Here is a 14221-nt window from a genome sequence, read left to right on the forward strand (position 1 = left end):
GCTGGCTCCGGGGGGCTCCGCGGCGCTCCGCGGCGCGGGCTGCCCGCCGTGGAGGCGCCGTGGCGGGAAGGCCTGGCTGCTGCAGGGGCCGCGCTCGGGACCCGCGTGGGCCCCTCAGAGGTGCCCGAGAGCCCGCGCTGGGGAGGCGGGACCTCGCCAGGCGCCTCGTGCCGCAGCAGGGTCTCTGAGGCTGGTCGCGCCGCAGGCACCGCTGCCCCCGCAGGCTGGCGAGGTTGCGGGTGTCGGAGATAACCCAGTGCCGTCAGATGCCGCGTTTAGGCAGGGCGACACGCCTGCCCAGAGCTGGGGCCTCCTGCCGAACACCCTCACCTCCCCTTGTGCTGAACAGACGAGCTTCGTGCAGGCCTCTGTGGTGTTTTTAGCAGGTGTTAGGATGGTTAGATGTGAGCAGCGTGGCACAGTCTGCAGCTGTTCCTTCGGCTGGAGTCATTTGGGGTAGCGGTTTTCCTTCCATCTTAGTTGGGCTTTTAACTTTGTCCTCTCCAGCAAGACTTGGTTGCTTCTCCCTGGTGCCTTTCTGCAATTAGGTCTTAATCCGTAAACCTTCAGGTACTTAATTTGGGATACTTGGTGGCTGTAGCTGGCAGCAGTGGTTTTCAGTATGTTTGTGGTGCTTTCATGTCCTTTCTGTCATTATAGACCCATTTGTAATCAGTTATATGTATTTGTCCTGTGAGTAATCTCACCAGTTGTTTCTTGATTAGAAATGCTACCAAATCGTTTTGGTGTTTTGTTTTGGTTACAGTTTGTGCTGTTAAAGTAGTTCTGTTTTTACTTTTAAGTCTTCTTAACACCCTACTCGTCAATGATCTCTGACTGTTACCTACGGCGTGCTCTTACAGCACTTCTGGGGAAAATAACTGAAAAAGTTCAGAGGCAGCTTTCTCTCCTAAGACATAGGAGTGGTAAGAGAAAGCAAAAGTGTTTGTTATTTCACCTTTTTTCTTTTTTTTTTTTTTTTTTTTGTTTTGTTTTTTTTTGTTTAAGAGTAGCTCTCCACTGAAGATACAGCATGCAGGAGCTACTAAAACTGTAATCATATTTTCATCTTGCTAGTAGATTCAAGTTTTGTGATAGATCAGGTTTTATATACAACTCTATGTAGATATATATTTTTATGTATAAGAAAAAAAGATACTATAAATATAGAGAGAGATTTATCAGACTTTTGCGTGTAGCCTATTCCTTTGATTATTTGCCTTTTTTCTTTATGAGGTTTGCTCCCACCATCCAGGCAGACTTCCTTATTTATGCCCTAGTTTTTGAAATGTCTATGCAGAATAGCAAAGTTTTAGTAAGAACATTTATGTAAATTACTGAGTTGTGTATGTTTTTATTATGCTTTAGTTTTAATTCTGTATGTTTTGAATTTAAGATGCATCATATTCTTCTTGGTCATGTGACTGCTTTTGCTTTTTTTTTAAGAATCTGTATTTTTGATGTTTGAAAAATTTCTACTACTTTGAAACGGATTGTTTGAAATGCAGAGACTTAAAGCCAGAATTATCCAGGTAGGTTTGACAGCTTTATTACTGTATTTTGACTAGTCTTACTCTAGGTCTGTTTTAAAAAGATGTAGCCCTAATGGTTTTCTCCTGGAGAGCGTAATTGAGTAAGAATTTTCTTACTTCAGCAAATAATTGCTATTCATAGTCCTTTGATCAAATATAATGCCACATCTGTTAGTTTTCATCCTTTGAAAAAAATGATATGCTTTTCATGCCTCTGAGAAAGAACCTACTATTATGTGTTGTGGTCTCATGGCAGTGGTGGGACTATGAGAGTGGTTTTAGGGAAATCTTCTGACTGTTACCATTGGCCTTTTTTTTTTCTTCTTCTTTTCTTCTGCATTGTGTGTGGTAATTTCCAATATCTGTAATTCTGATGAAGTTTAGATCTGTGAATTCACACTGAATTCCTCAATGGATGGCTGTGTCAGAACTCATGACTTTTTAAAGGACCCCTTAGTAAAATGCAGGTATTTAGTTCTGTTGCCATTAGGGATTGAGTCATTTTCCTCTCTTTTCATAGGGCTTAGGAAAGACCTTTAATTCGGATAAAAACAATTGAAATACAGAGTAGATGCTGAACTAAAAGCAAAATTAAAGTATTGCTGGAATTTTTGGAAAGGATTTTCATTTTGGAGCAGTTACTGACTGACTGTAAAATCAGGTAACCATATAGCTTTTGTATTGAGTCTGTTGCAGTTGTATTTTTTGTGCACTTCTTTTTTGGTGTGTTTTTTTGGCCACACAGTCATGGTATTTCCTAGTTCTTTGTAGCTCCTTTGAGAAAATCTAATAGGTAAATATTGCTTGATTTCTGTGTAAATTGTATGATTTTCCTTGTTTACTATATAATATCATTTGAATTTATTAGGAAGTGTCTTTTTTAGTATGGATAGTTGTAAGGAGGAGACTAGACAGCTTAATGCAGTGAGATCGCTTGAGTGCAATGCAGGTGACATTTCTTTCTCTTCAGTTGCTGGAGATTTCAGTCAAACACAGTGAAACCTTAATGGGAACAACTAGGCAGCCTAAGATTTAAGGTAGTAGAGCTGCCTTTTAAACATTCATGCGTTTGTCTACAGGCATCCAAAAGCAAAGCAATTAGTGTCAATCAGGAATTGCTCTTCTGTCATCACTTGTAGTATAGCTTTCTTCTTTTTTATATTTAGCCTAGTAAACACTGTTTTGACTTTCTGAAACAAATTAATCCAGTGTGCCAAGGGAAAAATGTAACTTCCTTATGCCTTTGTGCCTTCTTTTAAATTTTTGTTTTCCTTGCTGTAACTACTGAAAATTGGTATGTTGTCCTTGAAGAATCTTGCACTGAAATAGGATAATGGAATTATGATATTTTTAGATAGTTAATAATGTCTAATACCACGTTATGTTACCGTTCAATCTCATATCATGTTATGTAGCCCACATTGCAGATGCATTGCATTACACCATATTATTGTAAAGACAGTTATTAATACGTTAATGGTTTCATATTTTTATCGTTTCTTTGGGTTTTTTTTTCCTGCTGTGGAAGTCATATGAGAGCCTTGCCTAAGTGACAGATGACAAGATGCTCCTCAGGAGAGCACCTGCAAACTCAGATGTAGAAATTGTGTTCGATCATCAGGGCTCCAGTAAATCAGCCTGGAACATTGTGCTTTTTGTCAACGTGTGACTAACTGGGTAGAAAAAGAACTATTTCACAACCTCAGTCAATATAGAGGTATCAGCAAGGTTGAACATTATATGGAGAGAATTATGTAAGATAGTGATTTTATGCATATATAGCTTATATAGGCATTATTTGCATTATAACAGTGTTTTTTGTTATGAGTAGCTGTATATGATTTTTCTGATGAACCTCAGATAATTCACAGTGGTGCTTTTATGTTTCTTTATATTCATATGTTAATTGTGTGAATTCTTACACCTGTTGTTGTTATTACCGTTAAGAACTATCAAGCAAATTCCACTCCTTTGACGGGCTGTTTTCAATTGAAAGCTGAAGAAATAGTGAGGATGTGATACAACTTTATGCTAGGGAATTAAAAATTTACCCAAATCAAATTTATTTCCCTCCTCTTCAATTTCTCTGACATATTGATACCATCTTCTCTGTGTAGATGCTGGAAATTTTTTTCATATTTATTTTCACTTTTTTGAAATTTCAGAAATCCTTCTATCAAAGAACAGAAATGTCTTTAGTGATACAGAAGGAATAAGAATTTATCTAAGTTAGATTTTCTTTACCTCCTTGTGGGCATTTTCTTTATGGGCTGTTTTATGTCATCATGCTGAACATCAATGCTGATTGGATCTGCAAACATACTGTAGAAATATTTTTATATTTAGCTGTATTTGAATTTGAACCTAGTGTAAAATACTGTATTTTTTTTCCAAATCAATGTTGTGAGTAGGCAAACTCATATGGCGAAGAGTATATTTCTGTATTACATTGTATCTTAAGTTATTTGAAACATTAGGGGATCTTACAGTGTGATGTGATCTACTGTGGACATGAACTTATTCCAAAGAGTAGGTGATGTGTTCTCTGAATTAGAAAGGAGGCGCCGTTCTGGTTGGTGACATCAGGAAGTTTTGTACATAAAGTTGAAGTGTTTTTGCTGAAATGAAGTCACTTCTTGACTTGCAAAACGGGTATGTTGAGCAGATTAGAAGTTACTTAAAATGATGATGAAACCATCAATGTGGCTTTGAATACAAAAGTCTTCCTGGTGTTTTAGAAGTAACTGCTCTCAGTGATTCCTCTCTTTGCCAGGAGAGGATTCTGAAAGTTGCACTGTTTAAAAAAAATACTTGAAATGTACACAACAGTAAAATCTGGATTTTTTTCTGGAATTAAATTGTTATTTCTCTACTAAGGCTCCTTATTTCCATCTCTCTGACCCAGATGGCCAAGCTGGCAGCTGTGTGTTCTGGACTGCCATGTCTGTCTCTCACTGTACATGCAGCCTCAGGAAAGGAATCGACAGCCCAGCTGGTGAAACCAAGTCAGGTAGGATTCTTACTGCCAGGGTATTGCAAACCTCCAGAACAGCATATCTTTCCATTGAATTATATTACTCAGAAAAGAAAAAAATTATTCCCTGTAAGTAGTAGGTGATAATACAAATTACCTTCTAAATAATTGATAGATAGCAATAGATAATAGATAGCATGAAGAGAGTTACTGTAGAAATATTTTGTCTCATGAAATAATTCCAGAGACAAAGTGTAGCTAAAAGATAAAAAGTGAAAGATAAAACAGCGTTAGATAAAAGATTTTTAAAAAGTGTAATGCTTATTATGATAATAGTATACTTTCTCTTGTATAATTTCTAGTAATATATTATGTGCCTCTTCTAATTGTTCTTGCTCATTCTTTTTCTGGTGCAAAATACACTTTTATCATATTTGTCCGTGCTGCTTCTCAGACCTTACCCGTGTAATGCTTCCTATGTTCATTTCCTAAGAGTTAAAGTGCAGTCATACTTTCATCAAGAAAGTTTCTTCATATAAAGCAGCATATGGAGGTTTTACTTATCCTTGCAGGAAGAATAAGAATTGAGTGTCTTGAAGAACACTGTTCAATGTAATTTTTAATCAGTATCCAAAACTGTCTCCCTTCAGTAAACTCAGGCCTTACTTTCCAGCTTCCAATTTACTGTTCACCACCTGTGGAATCTAAATACATTGAGGAACAACCTGGCCGTTTGCAGAAGGGTTTTTGTTCAGTAAGAAAGACAACCAGCCGCTACCTCGGGTGGTGCAAGGTAAGGAAAACCTACCTCGGGTTTCCTGCTATTCCTGACAGCATTGCACAAAAACAGTAAAACATCTCTCATCTTGTTCTTCTTGCAGTCAGCACAAAACTTCTGTATTTTCTGTTTTCCGAATTAAGAGAGAGAAACAACATACGTCCCTTTTGGTCAGGTTTATCCTGGCTCTAGGCTACCCCGGCAGTATCAGCTTCAGAAATACGTTGGTTATCTTCTAACAGCCAGAGTTACCTTGGCAATTTATTGCTCTCAGCATGCAACCTTCTCAGCCTGGCCACCCTTATGTGTGGCCTTTATGAAGAAAATTAATGGAGACTAGGGATGGTTGACAGAATGAATGCTCTTATATACCTTGGCTAGGTCACTTCTTCCCTATCTTCTGCAGTAAAACTAGTCAGCAAGTAGTGCTATGCATTGCAGTTAAATACATTTAATTCCCTATTAGACATATTTGCGTGAGAAGCAATTTTGTTTTCAGATTGTCTGATACAGTTGGCAGAAGCAAAGTCTTTTGAGTGAAACATGTTTTTTCTGTCTTTGATCAGGTAACTTGTCTTTTGTCTTTGTGAAACTTTGTGTTGCTTTGTATGTTTAACCTGGGACAGGTATAATAGAGCTATTTCCTAACAGTTATGTGAATGCTAGGATTCATATATGAATCCTATATGAACACACACACACTTTAGGATTATCTTTAGAAACAAAGGTTGCCTCTACTTAGGAGGATGAAGTTCCAGGTACAATTAACAGAGAGAGAACTGCCTCCAAAGGGCAGGTTAGAGTACCTGGTTTGGATGCTTTAGGAAACACAAGCTGAGAGCACCCCAGTGTAACTGATAAAGCAGCCTGTTAGTAATTAGTTGCCAAAAATACCCCACAATTTTGCTATTAAATGTTCTAGGCATGGAGAGTATGTGACTCAACTGCTCAAAGATAACATCTCCCCTTTAGCTTGTCCAACAAGGTCAGAGCAGTTCCTATCCCTCCCTGCTACCTCTCTAACTTCTTGCTCACAGAATTCCTCCTGTTCTAGTAGCACTTGTGGGAGAAGTGAGAGCTTCCCATGGGACCTTCAGTGCCATCTCTTAAAGCTTCAGGAAGAACATCTGCTTCCCGTTTTTTACATCACCTCAGGCAGCTTTTTAGCTTGGTTGCTGTTAGGCCTGTCAAGTTATACGTTTGTATTTTCTTTGTAGAAAAAAAGATGAACCTGATTATTTTGAGAACAGCAAAGAAGAAAAATGTGTAGCTGTATTTTCTGCAAATTCCAGTAGTCTGTGAAAACTTTATCAGTGACAGCTATCATTTTTCATAATTAAAATAATTAGGTTACAAATGTGACACATCTCTGCCCATAAACCTCAAGGAGTGAATTGGTTTTGTTAGAGATTGCTGAGCAGTGACCCCTGGTGGTACAAATTCAGTGGTGCTGGAAGCAAATTCAGTGAAATAACTGTGGGTGAAATTGTCTGTTATTGTTTGATCTCCTGAAGAATGATATGTCCAGATAATGTCTGGACAGTGATGCTCTTAATTGGCTATTAGATATTTGTTTTAGATTAAGAAAAGTTAATATCTAAATGTGTTGACTTAATTTGAAAGGAGTAATGCAACATGAAGTTATATAATTGTTTGTGATAAAGCACATGATAAACCACATATATGAACAGAGTGTTTTTGTACTGAAAATATCTACTTTTGTAAAATATTTATATTCATTTAATGTCTTCTTTTTTATATAGAATGCTTTCGTCGTTGTTAAAAACGGAATAATGGATTCAATTCAGTTTGGAAAAGGTAGGCAAGTTACCTATTTCTTAACTGACTGCTTTCTGGTTTTTCTCTATACAACGTGGCTGGTTGAAACCAGAAAAGAACAAAATTGTGCTCGAGGAGGGAGTCTAGACTCAAATAATTCCCTCAAGAGTGCGGTGGGAGGGGGATAGATAAATTGTGTTGCTCTTCATTTCTGGTGGAATTTCAGCTCTTTTCTCAAAAGAGAGAAATAACTAATTAGGTAGCATTTCTCATTCCTTTGATTATAGTCGTAGGTTTTTAAATCAAAAAAAAAAAAAAAAAGGATTTGAGTATTGTATGCACAGCTGAAGTGTTAGATTTTACTGTGATGCTGATGAGAGAAGACATGGAGAATGTTTTTTAGGCTTCTGTTGCCTTGTATTCTGCAGAATGTTTTCTAATCATTGAGGTTGGAAAGGACCTTTAGAGATCATCTAGTCCAAGACCACTGCTCAAAGCAGGGTCAGCTAGATAAGGTTGCTGAGTGCAGTCACGTTTCAAACATCTCCAAGGCTAGAAGCTTCACAGTCTCTCTTAATTATAAAAATAACTTCTTAATTCTAATACATACGATTAATAGTATTTGCATTCAAGCTCATCACAGTTATAGATAAGAGTAACTTTCCCTGGATATAGTAAATTGAGAGACTCTGAAATATATTCTCTGTCTATAATTAGAGTCAAATGAAAGTCTTAATACTAACATTTTACAAAACAGGAAGTGTCTAAAGAGAAAAATTCTTAACGTTACTGCTATATTTTGAGGATTTTTGACTAGAAATCTGTTTCCATCTAACACTTTAGAATGGACTGGAAAATAAGGCATCTTTAATTCTGAACTGTGTGAACTTTGGATATATATCATTTTACTTAAATTTTTGTTTTTGAAGTGGTAAGTGAGAAGAAAAGATTCATACGGAGTAGTTATGATACTTTCTTATTATTATTGTTCTAAGATGCTTATGTTTACCTCAAGAATCCGCCACCAGAATTTCTTCCCAAAGCCGGAGTAATTACAATATCAGGCCTAGCTGGCATAGCACTGTCACGGAAAGGTATGGATTTTCCACTTGTTTTCAATTATTATCATATCTAAGATGTAGCATTTTTATGAAATGTAGGGAAAAGCCTGTGTAACTGGTATTTTTTTTAAAAAATCCCTCATGATAAAATTTGAAGGGACTTTTATTTCCTTTGTAACTCTATAAACTGTAAAAATGAATCAAACACACAGTACTGTTTATATGTTAAAGCAAACTCAATGCATTAAACCATTTTCTCTATTAACTTGAAACACATCAGTGTGCCATGCTAACCAAGATCCTAAACAGCAAGTAAGGAAGCATAAGTCACTGTAGCTTAGAGGTCTGATACTGTTGTTAGCTAAAGCTTAGTTAGAGCCAAATAGAGCAGGGCTACAGAGTTGTTACAGCTGGATTCATCAGAATTGAAGATAGGAGGTTTAATTTGAGTTTGTTCATTGTTGGTTTTCAAAAAAATGTGCGTATGGAGGAATTTCTGAATCAAGAAACCAACCTTCAGGGTTGGTTTTTCTGTATACATCACTGTTCCGATTTACTAGACTATGTTGTATTTTCTTTTTTTCTACTCCAGACAACTGAGGGTGTTGAATGTAAGCAATTATCAGGTTGCAAGTATACACTCAGTATAAAAAATTACAGGTATACAATCTGTAGTTTCATATATCATTAGTATGTAATCATTTACAATGTTTACTTTTATGCAGATTCTAGGTTTAAGAAGATTGCTTATCCATTTGGGCTTACTGCTTTAGGAATTTCAGTTTGTTACCCAGCTCAGTCAATAGTAATTGCTAAGGTAAGTTTGTTTGTACTTTAATATTGAATTACCACTGATTTGAGTCCCAGCATTCCAGTTTCACATGACTTAACTCCCTGGAGACTGATAGTTGGAATTCCAGTAGGATTTCCTTTATTAATACAGTGCATCACAGATGTTAATTGTGGAAGTACTAGCAATGAATAAAATGGCTGAGTGTAGCATGTGATTACTGTCTCCAGTTTTCTAATAACAGTTTAAATATTAATTATAACTGAAGATTGTTTGGTGTAGGAGTAAACATGAGTTTCCCTACATCTTGAGATGCAGATGAGCATAGCATCAAGCATATTCTAGTCCAAACAAAATGTATTTCCTTTGAATGGTCTATGAAACTTAGCAGTTAAGTTAAACCATTGTTAAAATAACATGTTTTAAAATACAGGTAACAGGGAAAAGGGTGTACTCTGCAAGCCAGCACACCTACGAAGCAGTGCGATCGCTGTGGGTGAAGAAGGAAGATGCCACGAAGGTAGGCTCGCTGAAGTGAGAAAATACCCTTTACATGAAGCTGTTTATTTCCCTTAGGGAACACTGCTTCCTAAGTTTCCATTGCAGGGGGGCAGTGCAAAGTTCCCATTGACAGCCAGGGGAAAGGTCTTTTGGGATGCAGAAGAAACAGTCTATATCAATGATGAACTAACTCCAGTTCCGTATGCAATTCACATAAGGTAAATATTGTCTACTTAGTGCTGGGCAAGGCTTCAGCTCCTGTAATAGGTCCATTTCTCTTTACAAAGAGAAATGCGGTAAAATAAAGCCCAGAGCTTCATTTAGAGTGTATTTTCTGTTGCTGTTAAAGAAAATGATTTTTTCTCAGTCATCTTGACATTTAGAAGATATTAGAACATTTGATTTAAAGTGTTTGTCTTTATACAGTCCTCACTTACCATTGAGGACCACAAATGTAATTGAGTTTTGAAAATGCGATTCAGAGAAAGGCCAAAAAAAATGATAAGGAAACAAGAATTGGTGTGGTAAAGACAGTTTCTGCTAACTTGTTTTCTTTCCTGAATGAAGCCTGTTCCCAAAACAACGTATTGTTTTTCAGTAATCAAGAATAATTAGCTAGAGTGTTGATGTAGGATGAGAAGGTTAATCATGCTAACTTTGCTAAGTATAATTGTAAGTTAATAATGACTGAGACTTCCTTGTCTCAGCTTAAAACAAAGGAAAAAAAAGGAAAGTATCAGGCTTAACTATACATTCATGACAAACTTCCTTTAAAGTGAGTTTGATGTTACTGTATCTGAGCTGATTTTTAATTCTCTTTATTTTTCTCTGTGTGTGTCCATTGCATGCATCTGCCTTTAATGTTACTAGTTGAATGTCTTCGTGATATTTGAAAATAATTTGGTAAAAGACAATCTTTTAAATAACTTTGCAATAATATATTCAGCATATACACGTGTGCATGCTTATATGATTTGTCTTATTCACAGCTGCAGCAAGGGTCAAAATCACTTAAACAAGAAGATGAGAAAAAGAAAGAAATTTCTAGTGCATCAGCTGAATCTGCTGTGAAGTCAAGATCGTTTAACAGACCAGAATCTTCTCCTGCAGACTCTTCACATGCTAAAGATGCAGTGTCTTCCTTAGGGGAATTCAAAGTTCCCAATTTCATCTCAGGTACAATGTTCAGCTCCAAGGCAAATTGAATTATTTGACTTTATTCTGGAATTACTTTATCTTCAAAATAGAACAAATTGTCTCAACATATTAATCTTAAGAATATATTGTAGACTATATGTAACCCTTATATGTAGACCCACATAAGGACTTCAAGGAAGTGATAATTTGCTTACTGTGAACCATGTCATAGGACCAAGATTATTATATGATGTTTGGTGTTCTAAATAGTCTTTCATTCCGTATGACTGTCTTCCATATTGGTAGAAATTACATGATACTTCTAACAGCTAATATCAAATGCCTTCTTTAAATACCTACCTTGTATTATCTTTTCCTTGTCAGAAAACCCGAAGAATAGTTTTAAGGATTTCGTTCCATTTTTTTTTATTTGTGGAAGTGGCTCATTTGACTCACTGCTTATTCGTCTGCCTTTAAATTGAATCATAACACAGAATCACAGAATATCCAAGGTTGGAAGGGGCCTCTAGAGATCATCTAGTCCAACCTTCCTGCTCCAGCAGGGACACCTACAGCATGTGGCACAGGGTGGCATCCAGGCGGGTTTTGAAGACCTCCAGAGAAGGAGACTCCACAGCCTCCCTGGGCAGCCTGTTGCACTGCTCTGTCATCCTCGCAGTGAAGAAGTTCCTCCTCACCTGGAGACGGAACTTCTTGTGCTCCAGCTTCTGGCCATTACCCCTCGTCCTGTCGCTGGCCACCAATGAAAACAGCTTGTCCCCTTCCTTCCCCTATATCTTTGGTCACTGGTAAAATAAAAAATATTTGTCATTCATAATGACACTTTGCATGTGCAGGGCAGAGGAATTGCACTTCTTCCTTCACCTGATAGTGTTCAGGAAGGGATAGAGCCTGGGGAAGGCTGACACTCCATCCACATCTATACTCTTAAGAATCATCATGTGCCTTCATCAGCCTGTATCCCATGTATGTGTATGTATATAAATATTATATTTAATTTCTCCAACAGGGACAGTGAAGACGACAAAATTTAAACCTGACCCAGAACTTATGGACCACGGTCAATCCAACCCTGAAGACGTGGATATGTACAGTACTAGGAGCTAAGACATCTGCTTACAAATCATTGCAAAGAATTAAAGATAAGGGGGAGGGGCAAGGGAAGGAGTAGTCCTTGTGATACATGCCCTGTGAGATATGATTTAATCAGGTATTTTCTTATCTCAATTTGTACTATTGATTTATGGGACTTTAGTGTGCTTTTCACTACTTAGAAGCGTTTAACAGACATACCTGTTGTGTATGAACTGTAACTGCCTACTGAGAGGTAATGAGGATTCACTTATTGTCTGTGTCATTAGTGAGACACTGAGAAAAGGAGATTTGTCAGTGTCCTCACAGTGACATTTGTCTGTGCCAAGATTATTAATAAATGTCACTTCACAAAGGAAGTAAAATTAAATACATCTCTATACTTCTCAGATGTTCACTGATAAAAAATAGCAATCTGAATGATGGGGCTGGTGAAGGCTTCTGGTTTCAGTCTGCTTTCAGCTCTGGAATAAACACTGTTGTGGTATTTGTCCTCTGCCCAAGTATCACAACTGAAGCATAGCCTATAAAAGAAGTTTATTTCTCAACTACTTCTAGTACTTGGAAGAAGTATTTGCAAATTACCTAATCCATGAAACTGATACTGTTTGAATTTACATGGAGTGCATTAGCCGTATGTAGAAAGTTGGAAACCTTCTGTGGTTTGGATGTTAAAAATAGGAACTTATTAAAAAGTTAAAGGTGCAGACAAGTATTACAGAAGTGCAGCAGTAGCAATAGGCAGCAAACTTCCTGGTTCCCAGAAGTTTGTATGCAATACCCGTTGATCTTGGTAGGTTTTTTGTGAAATTGTGCCTTTCTTTCTAAGAAAAACACTAGAAATTGGCACAGTTTCCTATGATTAAATTTTCAAACATTGTTTTTTGACTGCATATGTCAATCTAATTATGTTCATCCTTCGTTTCTATTTAACACAGCCTTATAAGGGTTCGTGATACATCTGATGATCTTGTCTGAGGAAGCACAGCTAATTATCGCTATACAATAATAATCACTCTGCCGTCTAGGAGTAGTCACATTTGTATCAACTGCAGTATTTTCCTAATACGTAAACTGCAGAAGGACGGTGCAGTGATAATTTCTCCTTCAATCAGTTGAATTGTCTCATCTTTCAATTAATGGAATATATGTACCGTGCCAATGGCTTTCGTGGTGTGGCTGGCAGAAGTTGTTAGAACGTGTGGCACAGTTGCACGTGCCCGAAGCATCAGTGATGACTGGCTGAGAAAAGCACAAGTGAGGCTCAGAATAGTTCAGGAACAGACTGTAAATATTCTGGAAGCCACGTACTGGGCAAAGTGCTGCACCTATGCAGAGTCCAACGGAAGGTGAAATAAGTAAATAATGAAGTTTAATGAAGAGCTGTACTTTGAGTTGACTTAAGCTTGCTAAGGGTGGCTCAACTAGAACTGAATATGTTTTGTTTCTTTAATCAATTCTCAAGGCCTAGCAACAGTCTCGATTCAGGCAGCAATTAGAGGATTTTAAATGAAAATTGCCAGAATTCCTGGGCAAGCCAGAGTTTGTATGCCATCACAGAAAGAGGAGAGGAGAAAATAGATGGCTGGGCTTCATATGCCAGATCCAGGGAGACGCAGGAAGACGTAAGGGTGCAGAGATGAAGATGGAGAAGAAAACATCATTTTCAAACGCAAGACTGGATGGCAGAAATTACATTATCCATTACCATATCTTGCCCTTTGGCCAAATAAAAAAAATACAGGAAAAAAACTTCTGCTCTACTCCTAGATTCTGTTTAAGTTCTCGCTGAGGTCCTTTGATGCTGTGCGACCACAAGGCTACGGAAAAAGGTAAGATAATGCAAGTAACTTGTAGGAGTTGCCTGTGGTGACCTAGTCCTGCACTGTGCCCTGAATAACACAGAGGAATCGCTCCTCTACGAGCAGGAAAAGAACTGTGGATAGGGAAGGCCTGGGGACCCTTTCCATGCTGAGAGCAGACCCTGAAAGCTGCTCTCTGCCTGCAATGCAAAAAAACTGTCTGGTCATTTCCATGTTTTTAGGGCATTTTTGCTCATATATCCTTTAACGGTAGAGGAAAAAAAGGTGTGTAGCCTACAGAAGGTTCCTTGCTCTCCTGAAGTTTATACTGGCCAGAACTGGCTGCTGTTTGACTTCACAGGTAGCTCGTGCTGTGCGTGCACGCGGTGCACAAAGCCACCCCAAAGCTGTGTCTCAATCTCGGGTTACTCCCCACATGAACACTGCAGTAGAACTGTGTGTGCTTCCTGCTGAGAAGGCTCAGGAGTTTCTAGGAGAACTTAAAACTATTAGGAGACTACTTAAAACTATTGTTCATACCCACGTAGAAATATGCTGAGTGTGAGGAATTCAGTTATGGAGCTCATAAAACAATATTACTGTGTGCAGTGTTATTGGGGAAAAGGAGGAGGGAAGCAGGACATGAGGACATGACAGATTTCTTCCAGTAATGGGGTTACCTTCAGTCACTCGTGGCGTTCAGGCTCTTGTAGCCGGTTGTGATTCCTCTGTACTTGCTGCTCTTTACATGTGG

At 37.9% G+C, this 14221-nt stretch overlaps 1 protein-coding gene across 5 annotated transcripts; it reads left to right on the top strand.

Annotated features, from left to right (window-relative positions):
* The first annotated feature begins 301 nt into the window (after window positions 1-301).
* On the top strand, window positions 302-13730 carry APOOL (apolipoprotein O like). 5 transcript variants are annotated; one of them, XM_026035940.1, is made up of 12 exons: window positions 302-456; window positions 804-926; window positions 1447-1532; window positions 2053-2193; window positions 4438-4542; window positions 5157-5299; window positions 7048-7102; window positions 8059-8157; window positions 8850-8941; window positions 9348-9434; window positions 10405-10591; window positions 11583-13730. In XM_026035940.1, the coding sequence occupies exons 5-12, from the start codon at window positions 4473-4475 to the stop codon at window positions 11678-11680; spliced, it is 831 nt and encodes a 276-aa protein (XP_025891725.1). In that variant the 5' UTR covers window positions 302-456; window positions 804-926; window positions 1447-1532; window positions 2053-2193; window positions 4438-4472; the 3' UTR covers window positions 11681-13730. The 5 variants fall into 5 exon arrangements, with proteins under 5 accessions (XP_025891725.1, XP_025891724.1, XP_025891723.1 ...); XM_026035938.1 differs by having other exon boundaries at window positions 304-456; window positions 5180-5299; XM_026035939.1 differs by lacking the exon at window positions 2053-2193.
* Window positions 13731-14221: the final 491 nt, after the last annotated feature.

Source organism: Nothoprocta perdicaria, unplaced genomic scaffold (genome assembly GCF_003342845.1).
Source record: "Nothoprocta perdicaria isolate Ctin4 unplaced genomic scaffold, notPer1 scaffold_17, whole genome shotgun sequence".
Classification (NCBI taxonomy): Eukaryota; Metazoa; Chordata; class Aves; order Tinamiformes; family Tinamidae; genus Nothoprocta; species Nothoprocta perdicaria.